Consider the following 20,715-nt stretch of genomic DNA (forward strand, 5'->3'; position numbering starts at 1 on the left):
AACAATGGCAGGGCCCTACTCATTAACTTCATTCTTCTTGGTGCCCAGAGTGTTGGACCAAACATCCTGGAAGCACCCCTGCTGGCAGAGCTTAGCCTCCTGGACTCTGCCAGGCTGTTCATACTCGATCAAATATTATTGTGCAAAGGAGGACTGAAGACTAGGGTCCTTTTCTCTTAGACACATGCTAATGACTCAGCATGGAAAAAGAATAGGAATTCAAGGCACTGTATGTTTGATTGACCTACTTTTTTAAATTAGACCTAATTTATTATTCTTAATGTTTAAAGCATTCTCTTCCATACTCAGGGGATTTGCTTTTTTGGTCTTGAATCTTGAGGCCTACTGATGATATTTGTTCCTAAAATAGAATTTTCCTTAAACACTGCATAATAGTTATAAATAGCCCTTTGAGTTTTTGAATAAGAAAATTATTTTTTCATGCCAAATCTGCCTTTTTTTTTTTTGCCATCTCAAGTTAATATAAAACTCAAATTTAAAAATGCCTACTTGGACTCGTTTAACACATGGTCCAAATATTTATTACAATTTTTCAACAAACTTGACTGTGTCTCTTCTTGTAACTCAACAGATAGTGATCGTTGATAACAGGCAACGTAACCATTTTCAGGGTTCAACACTGTGGCACTGAGTGAAAGTAGGAATGCTGTTTTGCGAAATAACAGAAATAAAACAAAGCCATGTTCATCTAACCACTGCAAACAAATGTGTCCCCTACAAATGGCATTTGGCCTTAATATTATTGTTTTCTCCAGCCTCTGCCTTAGAAGATGGTTACTGACTACATATCTATTTAGCGGAAAACAAAACTGCATGTGTCATATTAAGTCTTAAAAACCAATTTATATCTCTCACTCGTGTAAGATATCTTCAAATCCTTAGGTTCTAGGATTCCAACATCATGTTTGAAAAAATCATTCAAGGAAGGGTCCTTTTCATGTGAACAGCTTATGAATGGATCCAATTCAGAGGTTTTTAGAACAATATTCATGTAGCAGTTATGCTGTGTCTGCCAGAATATTAGATATGTGACTAATACAATGGGACCTGATCTTTGGGAATTTAAGCCAGAGTGAGCTGCTTCTGCTAAAAACAGGAACAAACTAACCCTTTGGTCAAAAGAGTTCACAAATGGCTCGTTTGATGGGAGGAAAATCCAATCCTAGAGCCAGAGAACTGTCCACAGATGTTCCACTGGAATTCAGCCACCAACCACATGGGCAGTTCTTGTAAGGATTCCACTGCCCCAGGTGCTGGGCCAGAAGGAAGGGGTCTGCTGGCACAAAGTATTTCCAGCTGTGCTAGGGATAATGTAAGTCCAGGTTCCCCTCACACTTCCAGGTAATCCCCACCTCAGTCCCCTTGCATCACGTGTCATAAAATAAGACATCTTTTCTCTTAGGAAAACTTGGTTTAACATCTTTCCAGGCCTTTCTTTCTATATGTATTTCAAGGGACAAATATGGAGAGGTGATGACTTCACAGCAAACAGCAAAAATGCCCTTGGTGTCTGTGGCCATCAGAAGAGATTCATGATTGCTTAAATAGGAGGAGGAAACCAGTAGGCATCTCTGCATTTTCTCTATGCCTGTGTCAGCAATAGGGTTTGATAGATCTCCTATTTATACTGTGCATCTTCATTATTAAATATAGAAATTGAGGCAGAAACACTTCACAAACCTCACGCTGAATGGCTCCTTCTTGGCTCAGGTTCCATTCACTGATGGGATTGAAACAATCTACTTTTCAGGGAAATTTAGGTGGAGCTTTGTTCTAACTTTGTTTGGTTGTCAATGACTAATTTATAAAGAAAAACATTTTATTTTCTATTTTATGCTATTGGAATGTAAGGCTATCTCTTACCTAATTTGTCTCAGAGACATTTCTTATATTTTCCTCCAAATCAACTTTTCCTACTTCTTTGCTGTTACCTTTTAAGCTGTCTATTGAGAAGTTTAAAAGAATTGTTGGTTTCTCTTTTTACAAATAAGTAATTATTAGAAAGAAACTATTCCCTTTTTCCTCATAAATTTCTGTAACAGTCAAATACAGAATAATATATCCAAAGGTAAATTTTTCTGACTTAGTTCTCTTCTATCTATATCCCTTCCTGATCAGATATTCATCCATCCACTTAAATACACATCTGCCCTCTCATCCAACCATCCTGGCGCTTATCTACCCATCCATCCATCCATCTATCTATTCACCCTCCCACCCGCCTATCCAACTCTTTTACAGGTAATGAAATGAAATTCAGAGTCAAAGAACTCATTTCCACTGGACTTGTCATTATTCTCTTCCTAACTCTGGCAGTTTTTTGTTTGTTTGTTTTGTTTGTTTGTTTGTTTTTGGTATTATTAGCCTTAGTAATGCATTTGTGGGAGAATCTTTATCTGGGATTACTACAGCTACTTTACACATGGCCATTTACCAGTATATGAAGCTAACTGATTTTCCTAGGGAGAATAAAAAAGAAGTACATCATAAAATAACTTTGTATTTCATTTCCAAAATCTGTGGCTGTAAATAAAGCTTTGTTCGTTGAGCTTGAAGGCGAACCCCAGAGGACTGACTGGGAGCTCAGTGCTAAACAACAGACGGCTTGCCAAAGAGATGAATGCATTTCATTATCTTGAGCTTATTCCATAGGCATAATTAGAACTCCTTTGAGAAGTCAACTAATTATGTAATATCCAACAAAATATGTGAGGATTTCAATTTGGCATTAAGCAGAATCTATCAGGCTCTGTTTTAATTTATGATTTCCTATTAGAAGGGGAGCAAACAGGACAAGTCATTTCCACAGCAATGGTTTCTGATTAGAACCACTGGATAATATAAAGATGGAGTACATATCTTCCCCTTGGGGCATCACTGGAGAAAACGCAGCTTAGATCAGCTGATATATTATTAGATGTCCCCGCTGTCCTACAGAAACACAGCTGCAGGTATATTATTTCTGGCTGGGACAACGGTAATGTGAGGGATCAGCAGAGACATCAATGAACAACCTTTATTAGCTAGATCATTTTTTCCTTCCTATACATAGTCTGTACGAAGCAGGGTGATATGGTTTCAGCATAGAGGTTCCAGCTGAAGCTTCACTATGTTCCAGCCTGTTGCTGGTACCTCCATCTCCAGCCATCTTGCCTTGCTGAACTTTCACTCTGAGTATGAACGCCAGCAAACTTGCTGGCCTTACAGAGAAAGCACCAGCCTCAGGACCCTCCTGCTCAGCCTTTTTCCATCTATAGGGGGTCTTGCCTCCCAGTGCAGGCCTAGGCAATGGCTTTGACCTTTTTGTCCAGAAAGTAAAGTGAGGAAAATGACATTGCATAACTCTTCAAAGCATATCCCAGCGAGTTTCTCAAGTTTATGTAAAGAAAGGCAAAAACGGAATAACAAAGACATTTTTCAACAAGAGGAAAATGAGAAGCACAACCAGGCAGTTTCATTCGCAGGTAACTTATTAAACGAATGTGACTTTCCCCTCCAGAGCCCAAGTTACTCCTGGATAAATTAGCTTCAGATGATGCTTAAAAAATGGTGAGGAAGTAAGCAATCCAAATGCTACGTGACTGCTAAGCAGCCACAAATGGTTCAATAGTTTTTTGAAAATTTCTCATGACAGAATATTTTGGAAGATGTAGATATGGCTTTTCTAGCTCAGAAAGGCAAGGGTGGGCCTTTAAGACATTAAGAAACCACAAAGGAAAGGGATGACTGACACGTGGCACGGGGGCCACCACTGGCTTCTTGTGCAAGGAGGACTTTGCTCACTGGTCATAAACCTGTTTTTGAGCCAGATGGGCCCTTGCAACACTTCCCAAGAGAGCACTGCAGAAAGCCACCTCCAGAGGCCCAGAGCTGGCCCTCAAGACAAAACCTCCTTGCCATCTTGGATTCGGCACAGACAGCTGGAGTTAATGAAAGAGTTAATGTGATTTTCCACTCTCCCCACTTGCTTTGAGGGACTCTGGTGAGAACTGGCCTGATCAAATCACCTTTAGGGAATGGAAAAATCTAACTCACCACACATGAAGGCAAGCACAGAAAGGAATGCTGGAGATGAACCAAGGACGGGTTGAACATAACTGCACCATCAGGCCACAAGAAGGGAAAACACAGACTTGAGGAGAAAAAAAGGTGGCAGTAAAGCCGCCATCTTCCTGTGTGTCGACGACCCTGTCTCTCACATGTCCAAATCCCCATCCTTGGGGTATGGGGTTTGAGGCCTGGTGTGCACATGGCAAGGAGGGGGCTCAGCCCCCTTTCCCTTATGCATCTCACAGATGTGTCAGCTGGTATGAGTTAGCTGGGCAGTGACCACATTTTGGGGAGAAATCATCCATTGATTTATCACAGGGGGCATAAATCATAAATGCATTTAGTTGTCTTCATCGCCTTTCTTGTTATCCTGCCCCTCTGAAGTGAAATTAAGAGGCAGATGTATTATCTGGGATCAATTCCAGATCCCATTTGTGTTTTAAAAAAAAGAAATCCAGGAAGGATTTCACACAACTCTTCTGCCACAGGTTGATCAAAGTCTCAGCACCTTGAAGGACAAACCACCACCACACAGGTAACTCCAAGAGGCCTGGTGATGAGAGGGGTAGACACCACCACCCACACTAGCCCCTCAGCCGAGGGAACTGAGGACAAAGGAGTTCCTGCACTGTCCCTAAAAATAAACCAACCCTCTCTTTGGCTCACAGACATCATGGCCCACAAAGCTTCCTACATGAACTAGGCAGGTCATCGAGGCAACGGGAGAACAGATGGCAGTCAGTCACAGCTGCATATTTTAAAATTAAGTCAGTGAAAAAACTGGCCACAGCAAAGGCAGAGAGGAATTCTTCCAGAAAGGTCCGAAAGACTCCTTTCAAATGCTTTTGCATTATCAGGTCTCAAGTTTCATCTAGGTCTTTTCAGGGGCCCTGCTTCATTCACTCCATTCTCCTTCCTCAAGAATTTTGTCCCGTTTCTCTCACTGTTTCTGTGGACCACAGGTACTACCACACGCCTTTTCTCATGGTTCTTGCAAGAAAACTAGGAAGGAACTACTATTAGTCAGGCAGGCCATTTTACAAATGAGAAGCTCAGAGAAATCGAGTGGCTCGTTTGAGGTCACATAGCCGAAGACTAAGTTGGGCATCGAATTGAGCCTCTCTGTCCTTCAAAATAAGACTGTCTGACTGGGTTTCTCCTAGTAGTTCTCCTCTTCTAAATCAACATTGAGAAAATAGATTCCTTTCCTGTCTCTTCTAAGCACTCTCACACATCCCACCAAGCACATCTGCCATATGGACCCAGACAGCACTGGATTTCAGGAAAGAAGTGCAGCAAGCTCCTCGCCTTGGGGCACGGGGCAAGATCAGCACACATGCTCTCGCTGCCCTGAAGCTAAGGGAGCAACATAGGGTCAAGGCATGAAGGAGGTGAGGGCCTTTGGAGGATGAGGGACAGAGAGGGCCACCAATAATACCCTAAAGGAACTCCTGGCTGTTCCTAACCAAGAGGACTTCCTGAACCTTTCACATTTCTCTGGCATTGTGCCTAACCCCTGTTGGATGCCATGTACAGTATTTATTCTATCAGGACTGGGGGAGACTTGCTTTAGACTTTGTTTTGGTCAACATGCTTCATTTACCTCCCAGGGATCACAGGTAAGTCATTTGAGGGGGATGTCAAGCCCCTTACCCGAAAGTTATTCCAGCCCTGCTGGCACATGGTCTCTGTTCAGTCTGCAGTCACACACACACATTCCCTCTTTCTCTCTCTCCTTCTCTCTCATATTAAGTAGCGATTCTGTGCCAACATATCAAGTGCTGGGTATACACTGGTGACCAAGAAAGACATGGCATCCACTCTCACGAAGTTTACAATGTGCGAAGAGTAAATCAAATAAACCCCAAAATGAATATCTAATTTAACGATAATTGATGATGTCAGTAAGGAAAATTGCAAGTACTATGAAAGCCAATAGCAGGAAGAGAAGTGGTAGTCAGGGAATGCATCACTGAAGAAATAGTGTTATATTTTCTAATATATATATAATATATACATATAAAACACAGTTCAAGTCAGAACTCAAACTGTAAGATGTCTGTGTGAGCCATACGCCTGCTCTTTTAAGAATTTCTTGAAGGCCTGGAGAGACTCCTATGTCTGATTTTTAACACCCTCAGTGAATCTATGGCAACAACAAGGCAATTCTTAAGTGTTCTGCCCAGAAGAGACAGAAGCAGAGACCACACCCCAGAACCTGCACCCCATCCCCTTCTGATGTCAGGGAGCCAGTTGTCGATCCCTAGCCTAAGACAACTCTCGCTGGATTTTTTTTGAAGGAGGTCTAGAATTTTTTTAATGAGAAGAGATCAGAGCAAGTCATTTCCTAAATCCAGAGGAAGGGAAAGGATCAGTATTTTTAGGAGGGTTAAGATAATTATTCTGCAAGGAGAAAACATATTTTAGTAAGTATCTCTTTGGCTCACACAGATATCCTTTCATTTCTAGTCTAAACTGGAATAGTCTTCTTTGAAAATCTAACACTATCACATTTTTTTGTCTCTGTCCCACTGAGGCACAGAAACATACCATGATGTAAAAGTAAAACTAAAATGATCTAAATCTTAAAAGCCCTAAAGTTTCTATGAGTTCTGAGAATCAGATTTATAAAACCAAGGGTTGGGAGTGTCAAATATTTAGGCTTCAGACCCAAAAGGCACCAGACACTTGCCCCAGCCAGATTAACCCTCTCCAAATCACAGGGAACCTTGGAAATTCGTTCCAGAGCCTGACGTGGCCCCAAGAGACGTGAAGCCATTTAGCTAATCCTTGTACATCTCACTTTCGGTTTGTGTTCCAGCGAGGATTTCCACATGGGCCTCTTTGCTTTGCAGTGAGGCACGCCAGGCAGTGGGCTTCCTGCTGGACAGTTAACATGCATCTCATACATGTCTCCCCCAAAGAGGCCCCATTAGTCACCACCATCAGCTGTTTAGTTTTTGAGATAGGAATCCCAAAGGAGTAAAGAGGATAGGATCAAATCTTTATTACATTATGGAATAGCGAACAACTAACCAAAGTCAACTTTAATGTGAAGATCTTGGGAAGGAGCAGAAAGGCTCTTGTGGGAGGCTCTGAGCAGAGAGAAGGGTCCAAAGCGCTGGGCCGAAGTAATGGATCATATTCACTAAGCCCTATAAATCTCCTCCCTTCATATGTTTTATAGAAATGATTAAGGTAAAGGTAGTTGGGTGGATAGCAGGTCGATGGCCAACATCATTTAACATTGGGAGCCTCAGGTTTTATCCCCAGATGTTTGAGGAGGTAATACAAGGGTCAGCCTTTGGAGAATATCGGATTTCCCAAAATCTACTGGAAGAAAGAGCTTCATTTATGAGGTATAAAGGTAATTTCTCCACTAACAAAGTTAGCTAAAAAAGCAAAGGGCTCCTCTGTGATGAAGACCTAACATCATGGAATAAGCATGAAGTACCAGGAGGTACAAGGCTCAGAGTCTGGTTTTGGTTGGAGAATCCTTCCTGTTGGGCTCTTGGGATCAAGTTCAAAGGGTAGGTCATTCCTCTGTGCATATAGCACTAAAAACACAAGGCTGTTAGGGATCACTGTAGGGGTACAGAAACCTTGCCTTAACTAAGTCTACTTGTTCTTCCTTCCTTTCTACAAATGTTTCCTGAGCACCTACTATGCATCTAGCACTGTGTCAAGTACTTGGCTGTGGGGGAGAACTAAATAGGAACTGATCTTGGGTCTACTGGAGAAGATAAACATTGTGGAGAAAATGATACCAGTCACCAACCAGCACTGAATTAAGTGCTGCCAAGACGTCAAGTTGCTGGAAATTCCACTACCTAGAAGCCTTTCACCAAGTCCCTGGGCACTGTCTGCCTTCCAAAGGAAGCTTGCCAGGGAAGCCCTAGGCAGGCTCTGTACACTCCAGGGCCTCAGACTATGGCCAGGTGCTGGAGAGCAAGTTAAAGCTACGGCTTTGCAGTTGAGTTACTTCGCCTGCTCTCAAGTCGGTTTCCTCACCCATAAAAGGGAAGTACTATAAACATCTATAAAAGTGCTGCAAGGAACAAATGAGATGAAGCTTGCAATGTGCTCAGCTAAGTGCTCAGTAGCTTTCGCTCATTCCTTCCAATAGGGCTCCCCGAGCACATGCCGAGTATTGGGCACTTGGGGTACATCGACAAGAGACACTGCGTCCTGCTCTCACAGAGTCATGCTTCCAATGGATGGGACAACACACACAATTTACTTCCTTGGTATGTTCGTCTACTATATTACAAGATGAAAAATGCTGTCGCTAGAAGGAAAGCAGTAACTAAGATTGCTGGAAGTCAGGGCTGAGGGTAACTTTAAATCAGGCAGTCAGGGTAGATCTCAGTGAAAAGGCAGTGTCTGGGCAAGGACCTGAAGGAAGAGAGAAGTGAGCCAATGTAGAAATTTGGGGCAAAGTGTCCCAGGCAGAGGGAACAGGAATTGCGGACCTCCTATAGTGGCCATGTATCTAGCATGCCTAAAAGCAGTGGGCTGTGCAGAGGGCAGGAGGGGAGGGCGAAGGAGAATAGGTTGGAATGAACAGACACCCATCAGGTCAGGCCCTGTTAGCCTCTCTTGGAATTTCGCCCTAATCTCAGCATGGAGTGGGGAGGCAGCAGAGGTTTGGATGTTCATTGGAACAATTTTACTTTAGTTTCCAAAGTGTCTGGCTGCTATGTCTAGAACAAGCTTTAGAGTGCCTACTTCTGATTAAACAAAACTGAGAATTTGGAAGAAATGTGATTTGATTCCAATTTACGTGCAGGTGTAAGAGTGGCAGGGGCTGGAGAAGCACAGTTGGCTTCCAGGCCTACGAGCCACTGCCTCCGGCACACTGGGCGCCCTTCCCAACAGCAAGTGGGTGTTCTGCCCTCTTCTCCATCCTGCCAAGTGCCCCTCACTGGCCCATCATACAAAGAAAACACAGGAAAATGGGCAACAGCTCTCCAGGTGAGATGATGAATCTATGGGGGCAGTTTCCAGTTAGCAGAGGCACAGAGTCCCAGTTGGAAGAGCCCTCCATTTTCTTGGACAAACCAGTTCACAATCCATATCCCCTCGCAAACAGGTTGTTGTGCAGGTTCCCACCAAATCATCGACGGAGGGAGTTTTATGAAGGGAGCAAATGAGGTAACATAGTAATTCAAGGCGGCTTAAGAGAAAACAAAACAAAAACAAACTCATAAATACAGAAAACAGATTGGTGGTTACCAGAAGGGAGGAGAGGTTGGGGAGGGTGAAATGGGTAAATGGGGTCAAACACATGGTGAAAGACTGAAACTAGACTTTTGGTGGTATGAACACTATAGTGTACACAGATACAGAACTATAATGTACACCTGAAACTTACAGAGGTTATTAACCAACGCTACCTCAATAAAAAATTAAGTTAAAAACCTAAATAAACTATTAATTAATAAATAAAGCTTAAGATGATATTCGCGAAATGGGAAAAATAGAATTGAGCATTTATAAACCCACTCGACCAGCCACACCCATCCCCAAACCTGTTTGCCAAGTCGTGTGCTCTTCTGTTTCAAAGAGGTGCAGGCTGCCTGAGGACCTTTGCGTGGATGCACCCGCTGAGCCTGGCCAAGGATCCCACGGACCACAATCTCTGCTCCATCACTAACATTCACTGAGCACTTGCTGCCCCTAAGGACTTGCTAGACTCTGGCACTACTCATCTGTCCCAATGACCCTTCGAGGGCAGCATGGTTCTTGTTCCCACCCTGTCATTTCCTAGATGAAGAAACTGAACACAGGGAGATTTCATCACTTGTCTAAAGACACACAGCTCAGAAATGGTAAAGGCTGGACACCCGCCCAGGCAGTCTGAAGCTGGACCACCACTCCAGAAAAGTGATACCTAATATAAAAGCAACACCGCTTTTCAAATCTCCTTCTCATATTTCACTAATACAGACTGGTTGTTCCTCTGAATTGAGGAACATTAGCTCTTATGTATCGTTAATTAATGATACTGAGTAGTCAAATAGATCTCAGTATACTTTGCTAGGTGCCAGAAGTTCAGGTAAACAGGATGATGCATATATATCTATTCATGAAACAGGTAAAAGAAAAGGCCTGGAAATGTTTTTAAAATGAAGCTGAATATTTTAATCTCATAAGTCAACCAAGACACTGCATAAGATTAATTTACATTCAAGGATAAAAGAGTACTTTCTATTTTCCACATCTGAAAAAATATTGCCACACCATCTTTAATTCATCCAGTGCAACTGCGTTTTATCTGTAACAGTTAAATACAACAGCTATGTGAATGATTGGCAATCACGTTGATGATGCCGATGACACAGCATCATATACTCCACCCACTCTGTGCCCAGCACTAAGCTTGGTAGCACATCATCATGTTTAGTTCTGAACAGCATTGCAAGGTGCGTATAATTTGCCCCATTTTACAAATGGGGGGAAACAGATTTGTCAGCATCCAGACACCACCCTCTTTCCATTAGACAGCACCGCTTCTTTACCCCTACCCATTCCCCGAGAGCTCTACTCAACAGTCCAAGAGAAATAAAAACCCAGGAAATAAGAATTTGACGTGTCATTACCCTGCAAAATAGTGCTGAACATATTCAGCAGGCTTCCACTTATTATTGGGTGTGCCAGCTAATAAGCTAATGTGCCTCAGCACCAGACCCACCAGGCTTTGTAAGGCTGGGGTTGGGGGCTCTGCTAACCACATTTCTTCTGTGCCAGCTCTTTCTGGCAGGGCTCTGCTACAAGGGTCACCAGGGGGAAGCTGCAAGGATGGAAGAAGAAGGGACTTGCTCCCTCCTGTTTGTTGCCTGTTGGCTTTTTGTTCCCAGTGCCATCACTCTGGCAAGGCTTCTTCACTCTGGTAGGGATGGTTCATTCCAGTAGCAGTGAATGAATCCAGTTTGTAGTTTTCCCAACACTCACAGAAACAGTTTCAACCCTTTCAGAGACCCCAAGACTCTCTCCTCAAAAGCCTAGGTCTCAGCCCCACCGGACCCTCTTCTGGGCTCAGAGACCCCAGCATCTTTCAGCCAGAGTGTCCTCCTCCGAGGTCTGAGACGCAGCCCCCCAAGTCCTCTCCTCTCAGCTTCTGAGTTTTAATAACTTCTTTCCTTCCCTGGTCCTCATGTGCCCTCCCACACCAGCCATAGGGGTGGCAACTGTTTCTTGCAGTTGCTACTCCCATGATACCCTAGACTTCTCCTTTTGCCCTTTCTGGTTAACAATTCTTAATATTAAATTCTCTCATTAAAAAAACTGGCAGATTTCTGCCCCTGACTGGACCCTGCACGATCTACTGGGGACATAACCATTCCCAGTGGCACTTCTCAGAGTGCTTCAGCTGAGACAGTCTTTGCCAACCAAGCCATGGAGGGGGCACTAAAACCCTCATAACTCACAAAGTGTGATCTATGAGCTGCCGTGCCTGCAGAGAATGGGATTCAGGAAACATTTTTTACCTCCGTCCCTCAGTTGCAGAGCACAGGTATGGAGAGTCTGATGTGGCTAAAGATCAAAGCCCCCAGCTTCATAGCTGTAGGCTCTGGGCAAGTAACTAAATCTCTCTGGGCCTGAGTTCCCTCGCCTGTAAGAAGAAAATGTCAATAGGAGTGTCTACCTACAGGGCGGAGCTAAGAATCAAATGAGAGAAAGCAAGTGTTTGACTCTGTGCCTAGCATGGGGGCAAGAAGACTTCTCTGTACAGTGGCTTTTGATATCCATTTACTGGAGGACAGTGAGGGGCCTATTGTCCCCCCATCTGCCTTCGGAAGACAGCAGTGCCTGGGCAGAGGCCGAGGCCGAGGCCGAGTCCCAACGCCAAGCACACTGAAGAGAAACAGCATTTGCAGCAGCAAGGGAGGTGCCCATGAAGCTGTCTTGAGTCCCTGACGTGAAGTGATATTTCAATGGCTGGCAGCAGCTATGCGTCAGTGAGCCTCGTTCCTAACTTGTCTCATCATGTTCTTGCCAGAGTCACAAGATGTCTAATACCAACAGAAGTAATTAAAAATAAAATGGGAGACGGCGAACCATTTCGACTCTCCCTTCAGCAGCAAGGGGAGCCCGCGTGAGAGCTCTCACCGCCGTGACTGAAAATGCCTTTTCCTGTCATACTGTTGACTGACCACGAGAAATGAATGTTCCTGCTGTGTTCCTAAGACAGCTTTAGGATTTATCACTCTGGAAAAAATACAGCAATGACACAAACTCACCCAAAACTTTCAGACTAAAATGTGACTTTGGTCATGGAGGGAGAGGGAAGGAAAGGGAGGGATGGGACAGAGAAGTGTAACCACCCAACTGAGCCCTGAAGTAAAACAGAAATAAGGAACAGGAGAATCTTGGAGCATTGACAGAAAATTAAAAAAAAAAAAAAGAGCCCACTCCGTAGTCTCCCACCCAACTGAAATCAATTATGCTGAGGCACATCAACAACAAAACTGCATCAACAACAAAACTGCATCAACAACAAAACAGCCCAGGTCCATGCCTGGTACACTGACTCCCTGACAGTAGTCAAAGAGCTTCTAAAACAATCAGTTCATGTGTCTCCCTGTTCAGGAGCCTCTGGACCCTGCCTGTCCTGCCAGCCTCCCCAACGACACTGCGCCTTCACCAACCAGGCTCCAGCCGCCTGCTCCTCATCCAGCTCCTCACACACGCCCCACTTCTCCTCCTCAGGGCTTTTGAAAATACTGTTCCCTCTGTTCTTCCCCACCTTCAGCTTCTTTTACTTACATGTGCTCTCCCCATAGAGGCCTCCCTTGGGTACCTCATTCTCAGTGTGTGGCCTTTGCTTGTCTCCTTCGAGAGATTTATTATGGTTTCCAGTTAATTGGCCTTTTCACTTGTTTTTTTGTGATCTGCTTTCTGCTCTCTGGGAGCTCCTTGGAGCTGCTATGTCAGCCCCATACCCTTGGGCTCTGGTACAATGGCCTGGGACATAGAGGGTCCTCAATAAAAATTCGTTGAATAAATTAGCCCCCAGATAGCTACTTGCACCCTCTACTTCCCCTGCTGTCCTCAAGCGTCCATGTTCATCTGGTTCTATGAAGTGAGAAACAGAGGCAGAGTAGGGGGATGGGTTGTGACCCTCTCCCCTACAAGCGGTTTGGCCTTAACTGGTTCCCTTTCATCATTTGAAAGTCAGAGAAGGAAACAGTGTACCTTAAGAAAAAAAGAAAGAAGAAAAAATTCCTTCCAAATTACTTAAGACTAAGAGTTGGGTTCTTAAGGGAATAAGCGCCAACTGTGCTCGGAAACTCTGCTGCCTGAGTGGCCCACGCCCCACGGAAAAAGGATGGAGGGGTTCCTAACCTTTCCCAAACCATCGCTTTTCTGCACCTCTGAGGCCTCCAGGACTTGGTAGGCTTGAGGCTTTAGCTTCCACATTAGGCCGAGGGAGGGAGGCTTAGGGCAAAACCCCCAAGAGTGCCCCTTCTTGGAGATGCGGATGACACAAAGGACAGTGATTTTCAACAGTGTCTGCAAAAGTGCTTCAAAGCCAGGCCCCAAAACCATTTGGAGATCAAGGCCTTCTCTTTATTCCCAGACCAAGGGCTGCTTTGCCGTATCCCTTCCTTCCCATTCCTACCAGGCCACTGAGGATCCTCCAAGGACCCTGAGCCCCGGTTGGCTCTCTCAGGGCATCACAGCTACCGGACTCGCGTTTATTCTAGAGATAACTGGTAACAAAACCCAGAACACACATAACTGAAATAGTATTCACCTTAGAAGTCCTCTTGTCCTCTCTGAAGAGGAAACCACTTACTTACACCTAGACAGCCTCATCCTGAGGCTGCACAACTGCCCTCCTCTTACTCTCCACCTGCAGTCCTGATGGGTCCTGAGATCCCCAAATCTCTGACATTCTGCAGACTCTCAAGCACTTTGAGTTGGGAAGGCCAAGGAAATGAACTTATTGTGCAGGTGACAGTGTGTGCAGGATGACAGTTCTTTCTCAGACCTAAGATCATTTTGTTTAGCTTTTGCCCTCAAGATGTCTGCATCCCATTAGGGGTACAGCCTCAGCATTCGATGGCTGGGCTGTCTTTTCGGCTCCACCAAACACTAGTTATGAAACCCTGAGTCAGTTATGAAACCCTAAATCAGTTAACCTCTTGGTGCTTCAGTTTCCCCATCTGTGAACAGGAGGTAATAACAGTATCTGCCTCATAGGGTTTCTGTGTGAATTAAATACACGTAAAGCATTTAGAACAGTGCTTGACACTCAGCACTCAATAAGAATAGCTCTCGTTAGTTTTGTTTTATATATTGAGGTATAGGAAACCAGTTTAAAGCATTCTCTTGTCGAGGCAGATTCTGTATCAAAGAAGTATATGTTGAGCATTCTACTGTCACCTGTGTTTCTCATCACAGACCCAAGTGAAGGATAGTACAGGAACATCTAACAGGAACAGAAGGGTCACTGTATAATGCAAAATAAGAGTTATGAATCCATGACTAGTTCGATTCTGACTCCGCTGTGATGGGCGTGTTCCATAGGTGCCACTGTATCTGAATTGAGAGAGTCTGATTTCCTGGGTCTTGGTAATGTGGAAATCTGATTCTCTCCAGGGTGTCCCCTCTGTTATTCCAGTGACCTGAAACCTGTGACATTCTGTCATGTGTCCATGTTACCACCAAATAGGATTCCAGGGGCAGTTAGGACTAATATTTATGAAGATCCAGTGTTGCTGGCACTGGGTACAGACCCAGGTTGGGTGCCTCAAGTTTGCTCTCCTTCTGCAACCTCATCACCATGCACTGTATCGCAGTCCTAAGGGCAGCACTGAAGGAGAAGGGAGAGGACAGAGAGGACTAATGGCAGAAAAGCCAAAGGGGTGGCTCCACATGTTGAGGATGAGATAACCCACAGCATAAAGGGAAGTATTTGCCATCGAGCCTCCTACTCCCTTCACCACTTATTATGTGGCTATTAGAGATTATTCAAGTAGAAAAGGCAATGGGAAGGTAGGGGGAAATTGCCACTACCATCCTAAATTCCATCAATACATAGAATTCCAAGAGCATCTCAATGACTTTCGACAATACTCTGATTGATTCCTTTAGATCAGGGGTTGGCCAACATATTCTTAAAAGGCCAAATAGTTTTTCAGGCTTTGTGGGCTACACAGTCTCTGTCACAACTGTTCAACAGTAGACAACATATAAACAAACAGATATGGCTGTGTTACAATAACACTTTATTTATGGACAGTAAAATTTGAATTTTATATAATTTTCACGTCATGAAATATACTTCTCCTTTTTTTTGGACCATTTAAAAATGTGCAAATCATTTATAGCTCATAGGCCATACAAAGTAGGCAATGCGCCAGATTTGGCCCATAGGCCATAGTTTGCCAACCCTTTCTTTAAACCACTTATTTACTGTTTCTTACCTATCCGCTCTGCCTTGTGCATCAGGGGAAGTGATGATAAATAATACCATGACCTCTTTTTTAAGTTCAGTGGGAAGAACAACTACATAGATGGCAGGTATGACCATTTTTCTAATTTAAATGTAGGCAGCTTTATTTCTTGAGTAGATCCTGGAATGAGTCCCTTTCATGCTGAGAAGTTCATATTTTATTCCAAGTGTGTAAGAGCTGCTGCTAAGCCACAAACCAATGGATATTAGGCAAAAGTAAATGGCATCCAATAAATGAATAAATAGCTCCTTGTTTCTGCTCTCAGAAATAAAATGATGGCAAGGGACACATTGCATAGGCAATCATGATGCTGCCTTCATAGACTCATAGTTAAATCACCAATAATGTATTCCTTCTTCCAAGCCATTTTAAAATGATTTATTAAGCAGTTGCCTTGAGCAAAGCTTTGGTTAGGTAGTAGATAGCTTTAAAAAATGACGCCCGCAAGTGCTCCTCTGACCTGTTCCCTACTTCTTCCTTTTCCCACTTTCTAGGAACCCAGCTGCCACAGTGTAAGGAAGTTCAGGTTATTGTACTGAGGAAAGAGGACTCACAGTGTGTCCTGGGAGGATTAGACATCACCTGGAGAGAGAGGCCATTGTAAGGAAGGTAGCCTAGCCAAGCTTTCAGCTACATGCACCTTCATGAGAGACCGCATTGACACCATGTGGAGCAGAATCACTACCCACTTAACCCACAGGCTGCAAGATATAACAAATTGTTATTTTAAGCCACCAGGTTTACAGATGTTTTATAGTATTGCTATAAGTGATTGCCATTCCTTTCTACCTTCTCCTTGCTTATTCTATTCGTTTTTTATTGCTGCATAACATGTTACCACAAATGCAGCAGCTTAAATCGACACACATTTGTTATGTCACACTTTCTTTGGGTCCAAAGTCTGGGTACAGCTTAGCGAGGTCTTCTGTTCATAGTCTCACAAGGCTGTAATCAAGGTGCTGACTGGGCTCTGTTTTCATCTGATGGCCTGACTAAGGAAGACCCTGCCTCTTACTCATTCAGATTGTTGGCACGGTTCATTTCCTTGTGGCTATAAGACTGAGAGCCCAGCTTTACGCTGACTGTTGGCTGGAGGACGCCCTCAGGTCCTTGTCACATGCGCTTCTTCGAAGAGTCACTCACTTCTTTAAACTGGCAAGGAAAGTCTCTCTGTCCTCAGGGCGTGTTCAGTCCTTCTTTTACGGGTTTCCAATTAAATGTGGCCCACCCACATTAATATCCCTTTTGATTAGCTTAAAATCAACTGACTTGAGACCTCAATTACATCTGCAAAGTACTCTCACCTTTATCATATTCTGTTAGTGAGAAGCAGATCACACAGGTCCCACCCACACTCACGGTGAGGAGATTATACAGGGTGTTAATACCAGGGGAAAAGAATCGTGACACTACCCTAGGGTGTCTGTGCCATGTTTCTCAGTAGGGCTGGGATATGGTGCATGGTGGTGGGACTGTTCAGAGTACAGAATGTGTCTCAAGGACTAACCAAATCAATGAAGATGAAAGATAGGCCCAGAAGTAATTATAGTATTGGACATCAAGCTATGCTTACCTTATGATAATTCTGAGTTTGAAGTTTAGGGCACAAAGAAAAGATGGCCTGGTGGAGAAGAGGGAAATCTTAGGGCAGACCTAAGAGTAAGGAGCAAATTCCCAAGGCTGGGTAATAAAAGAAATGCCTTGTGAAATAGCAAGTACTTATTAATCCAGATCCCCATACCAGTGGGCAGGTAAAGCATACGAGTGCAGTGGGCTTAGAGGAAATGACAGACTGGTGAGGGTTTTGGCCACATAGATCATGCACCTGCCGTCTAAGGAAGCAGCCCTTTCTCAGCTCCAGTCATTTTTTGTCATGTGAGAATGTTGGCTCCAAAGTGCCAAGTGTATCTATTTATGAGGAAAACTAAAACTTTAAAATTTTATATACTATAACCAGATTTTTAAATGACAATCGGTAATTGGCTATACTTTAAACAAAGTATGGACCAAGAGACATACACCTATGCACTGGATTTGACTGAGGGAACAGGTCCTTGTAAAGGTTAACAGAGGGAAACAAAAGTGGCAGAGCCCACAGAGTAACTGAACTCTATTCTTTAGACTGTGTTTTATGGCAGGTGTGGTTCTCCCACCGGTAGCATCTCCATCACCTGGGAACTTGTTAGAAATGCACATTCTCAGGCCCCACCAACCCCTACTGAGTTAGAAACACTAGGAGTGGAGTAAGCAATGATCGTTGGAATAAGCCCTCCAGATGGCTGATGCTCACTCAGGTTTGAGAAAGCCTGTATTATAGGAACCAGCTTCTAGCCTTAAGATCATTTATCCTTCTAAATCTATTTTCTGTTTCTATAATCTGGAAGATTACCAACTACGGCATGACAAAACTCTCTATTAAATATCTAACATTCGAAATAACGAAGAGAGATGACTGCTTAGACATTGCCCATCATTTCACTTTAACACAGAGCTAAATACATTGTGGTCTTATGCACATTTATTACATGCACCTTCACGGAGAAGTCATCAAGAAGAGAATATACCTGTATATGTGTGTGTGTGTGTGTGTGTGTGTGTGTGTGTGTGTGTGTATACACACACATATATATATATACATATGCATATATGTATGCATATGAATGCTATGGAATGCTCCAGAATGGAGCAGAAAGGAAAAGGATCCTGTTATTAATTTTTAATCATAGAAAATGATTAAAAATGATTACTACAGAAAATCTGCTTCTGCTTGATAATACTTTATAAGTAGATGAAACTGTTTTGTGCAATGTTGAAATTTCCAGGACCCTGGTTCCAATCAATCCAAGGAAGCACCTGGCCTAAAGTCAATACTGTTTCTTTGGAAACATATGTTGAAATTTGTATTTTGTCTGAAGAATTATGACTCTGCAGACCTCATCCCATGCCTCTCCCTGCAAGTAAGGCCAGAACGTTTAAATACAAATATTCCTGGGCAACTGCTATCCATCGAGAATCAGCAAGCAGGAGGGATTGATGTGATTCTGCACATACAGACTCATGTGATAACACATTTGGTGTTAATGGAACTATTTATGAAAAGGCCTCTTCATTTTCTTCTTTTATTTAAGATGGTCCTAAATAATTCAAAATATTCTTCGATGTGTCATGAGATGTCACGGCATCTGTGAGCATTCTATTTGACTGTAAAATGTCCATGACCCTACTCATGTTTAATAGCACTGTGTGGCCTCCCTCCCGAGCCCCCCAGTCACTCAATCACCCCTAGGGTTTGCATTAGGTACCGGCCATGTGCCCAGCACTGTGCTATATGCTGCAGGCATGAACATCTACCAAGCATGTTCCTCCCTTCACATTACATACATTTATCAGGAATTAACGCTGGCCTCTCTGTCCCTGGAAATCACCACTTGAAATACTATATCTAAAATCACTCTGTCCAACAGTGAACAACTATCTTGTTCAGGGTTAGGTTCTTAAGTGAGTGCTTACAGTGGGAGTTGCATTCAGCCAAATTTATTCCTAGATATCCCTTAGATAGGTGCCATGTCAGAGTCCCACCTTCTCTTAGTAAGTCCGGCACATCTAGCTTTTTCTCCAGCCTCAGAAGTGATGGCGTTTCTAAGGAACATGTGTCCTCTTGGAAACCATGTTGTATAAAATGTATGTATCTTTAAAAACCAGACTCACACTAGGTGAGGTGAGATGCCTATGTTATCAGAGACACATGGGGACCAAGAATGACTGAGAAAATATGGAATAGCATCTCACATTCCCTCAAGGTACATGCTCTCTGGATACAGCTGAGGGCACAGTTGTCATTTGTCTTCTATTTCCTTTTGGCCTAGTGTATGTGCCAATTCCCAGAAATTAAATATATAAAGTAGAAAAAGCGGGATGGACTTGTTCTGGATGGCCTCACACACCTATAGAGACAGTCAGACTGATGCCACTGGCACATGGGACTGACAAGTACCTTTGTGATACCCCCAGGTTAGTGCTGCCTTTGACTGACCTCTTTTTCCTGCTGAAATTTCAACATTTAGGTAAGATAGTGATCACCACTTGCCCATCTGCAGCTGGGTTCTAAAGTCATGGAAAACATGGATTACAAAGTCACACCAGAGATTTTGATTCTGTAGGTGTAGAGTAGGGTCCAAGTACCCATAATTTAGAAGATCTTCCCAGGGAATTTAAAATGGCTAATATCTTGAGGAACCGCTGTGTTAAGGCACTCAAAAGGCACCCAAAATATTAATATCCGTTATTGATAACCTAACATATGGGTTCAGAAGATAAATAAATGTCAACCAAGAAAGCAAAGAAGTAACCAAAAGAGGGAACAAGCTTTGACCAGAGTAGAGGACAGTGCTGGAGGGATAGAGAGAAGCTTCTGGGTGGTGATGAGGGTACAAAGAGGAACTGTAGAAACACATAAACATAAAGGAGATGGCTGCAGGGCCACCAAGGCTGACTTTGCCATTTTATGGATGCTGGACCCACCAAGCAACTCTAGCTCTGTGGAAAAACAAAACAAAGAGAAGCGCTGCCCAAAACAGACAAGTACACTTCACAATGAATCTTTTCAACGAACACACTGAACATGTCTTTAGAAAAGCCGTAGTATTCGATTTTGGTGAACCAAAAACATAAGGCTGAGAAACCATAGGTCATTATGAGATTAAATTTACGTGGGGCACTTATCTGTGGACAATCTGGAAGTTGCAATACAGTAAAGATTCTCTATGCAGTGCACTTCATGGCTGGCATCAACATCAACTTACCTTTCGATCTGGCCAATTGTATTTTGCGAAGATTGTATCATAGGTGTCCACCGCCCCGTCGGTGATAAGCATGATGGCCTGACTGCAGATGCTTCCTTGTCCTGTGTGATTGAACTGTGGAAAGAAATAAGTTCAAAATTAAAACACATCAGAGAACTTTGTAAATCCGTGAGACTTCAGAAGCACAAGGTCTTGGGCTTAGGAAGCCTCTCAAAAGGAGAGGTCATCTGCATCACCAAAACAGAACTGACACAATGAGTCTTTCCCCACACATGGATCACCAAATTTACTATCACAACTTGGAATGAAATATACACCAGAGAAAGGATTTCTGAAACACGCACACACACAGGGTGAAAAGTGAGATTCTAAGACAC

General features: G+C 43.4%; 1 protein-coding gene across 4 annotated transcripts in view; it reads right to left on the minus strand.

The window, feature by feature from the left end:
• CACNA2D3 (calcium voltage-gated channel auxiliary subunit alpha2delta 3) overlaps positions 1–20,715 on the minus strand; it is a 793,860-nt gene that overhangs the window by 351,590 nt on the left and 421,555 nt on the right. For all 4 annotated transcript variants that reach the window (XM_039867421.1, XM_039867422.1, XM_039867424.1 and 1 more), the window contains one exon: positions 20,339–20,452. In XM_039867421.1, the coding sequence (XP_039723355.1) occupies positions 20,339–20,452 (114 nt within the window). The remainder of the gene's footprint in view (positions 1–20,338; positions 20,453–20,715) is intronic.

This window comes from Pteropus medius, unplaced genomic scaffold (genome assembly GCF_902729225.1).
Source record: "Pteropus medius unplaced genomic scaffold, Ma_sr-lr_union100, whole genome shotgun sequence".
Lineage (NCBI taxonomy): Eukaryota > Metazoa > Chordata > Mammalia > Chiroptera > Pteropodidae > Pteropus > Pteropus medius.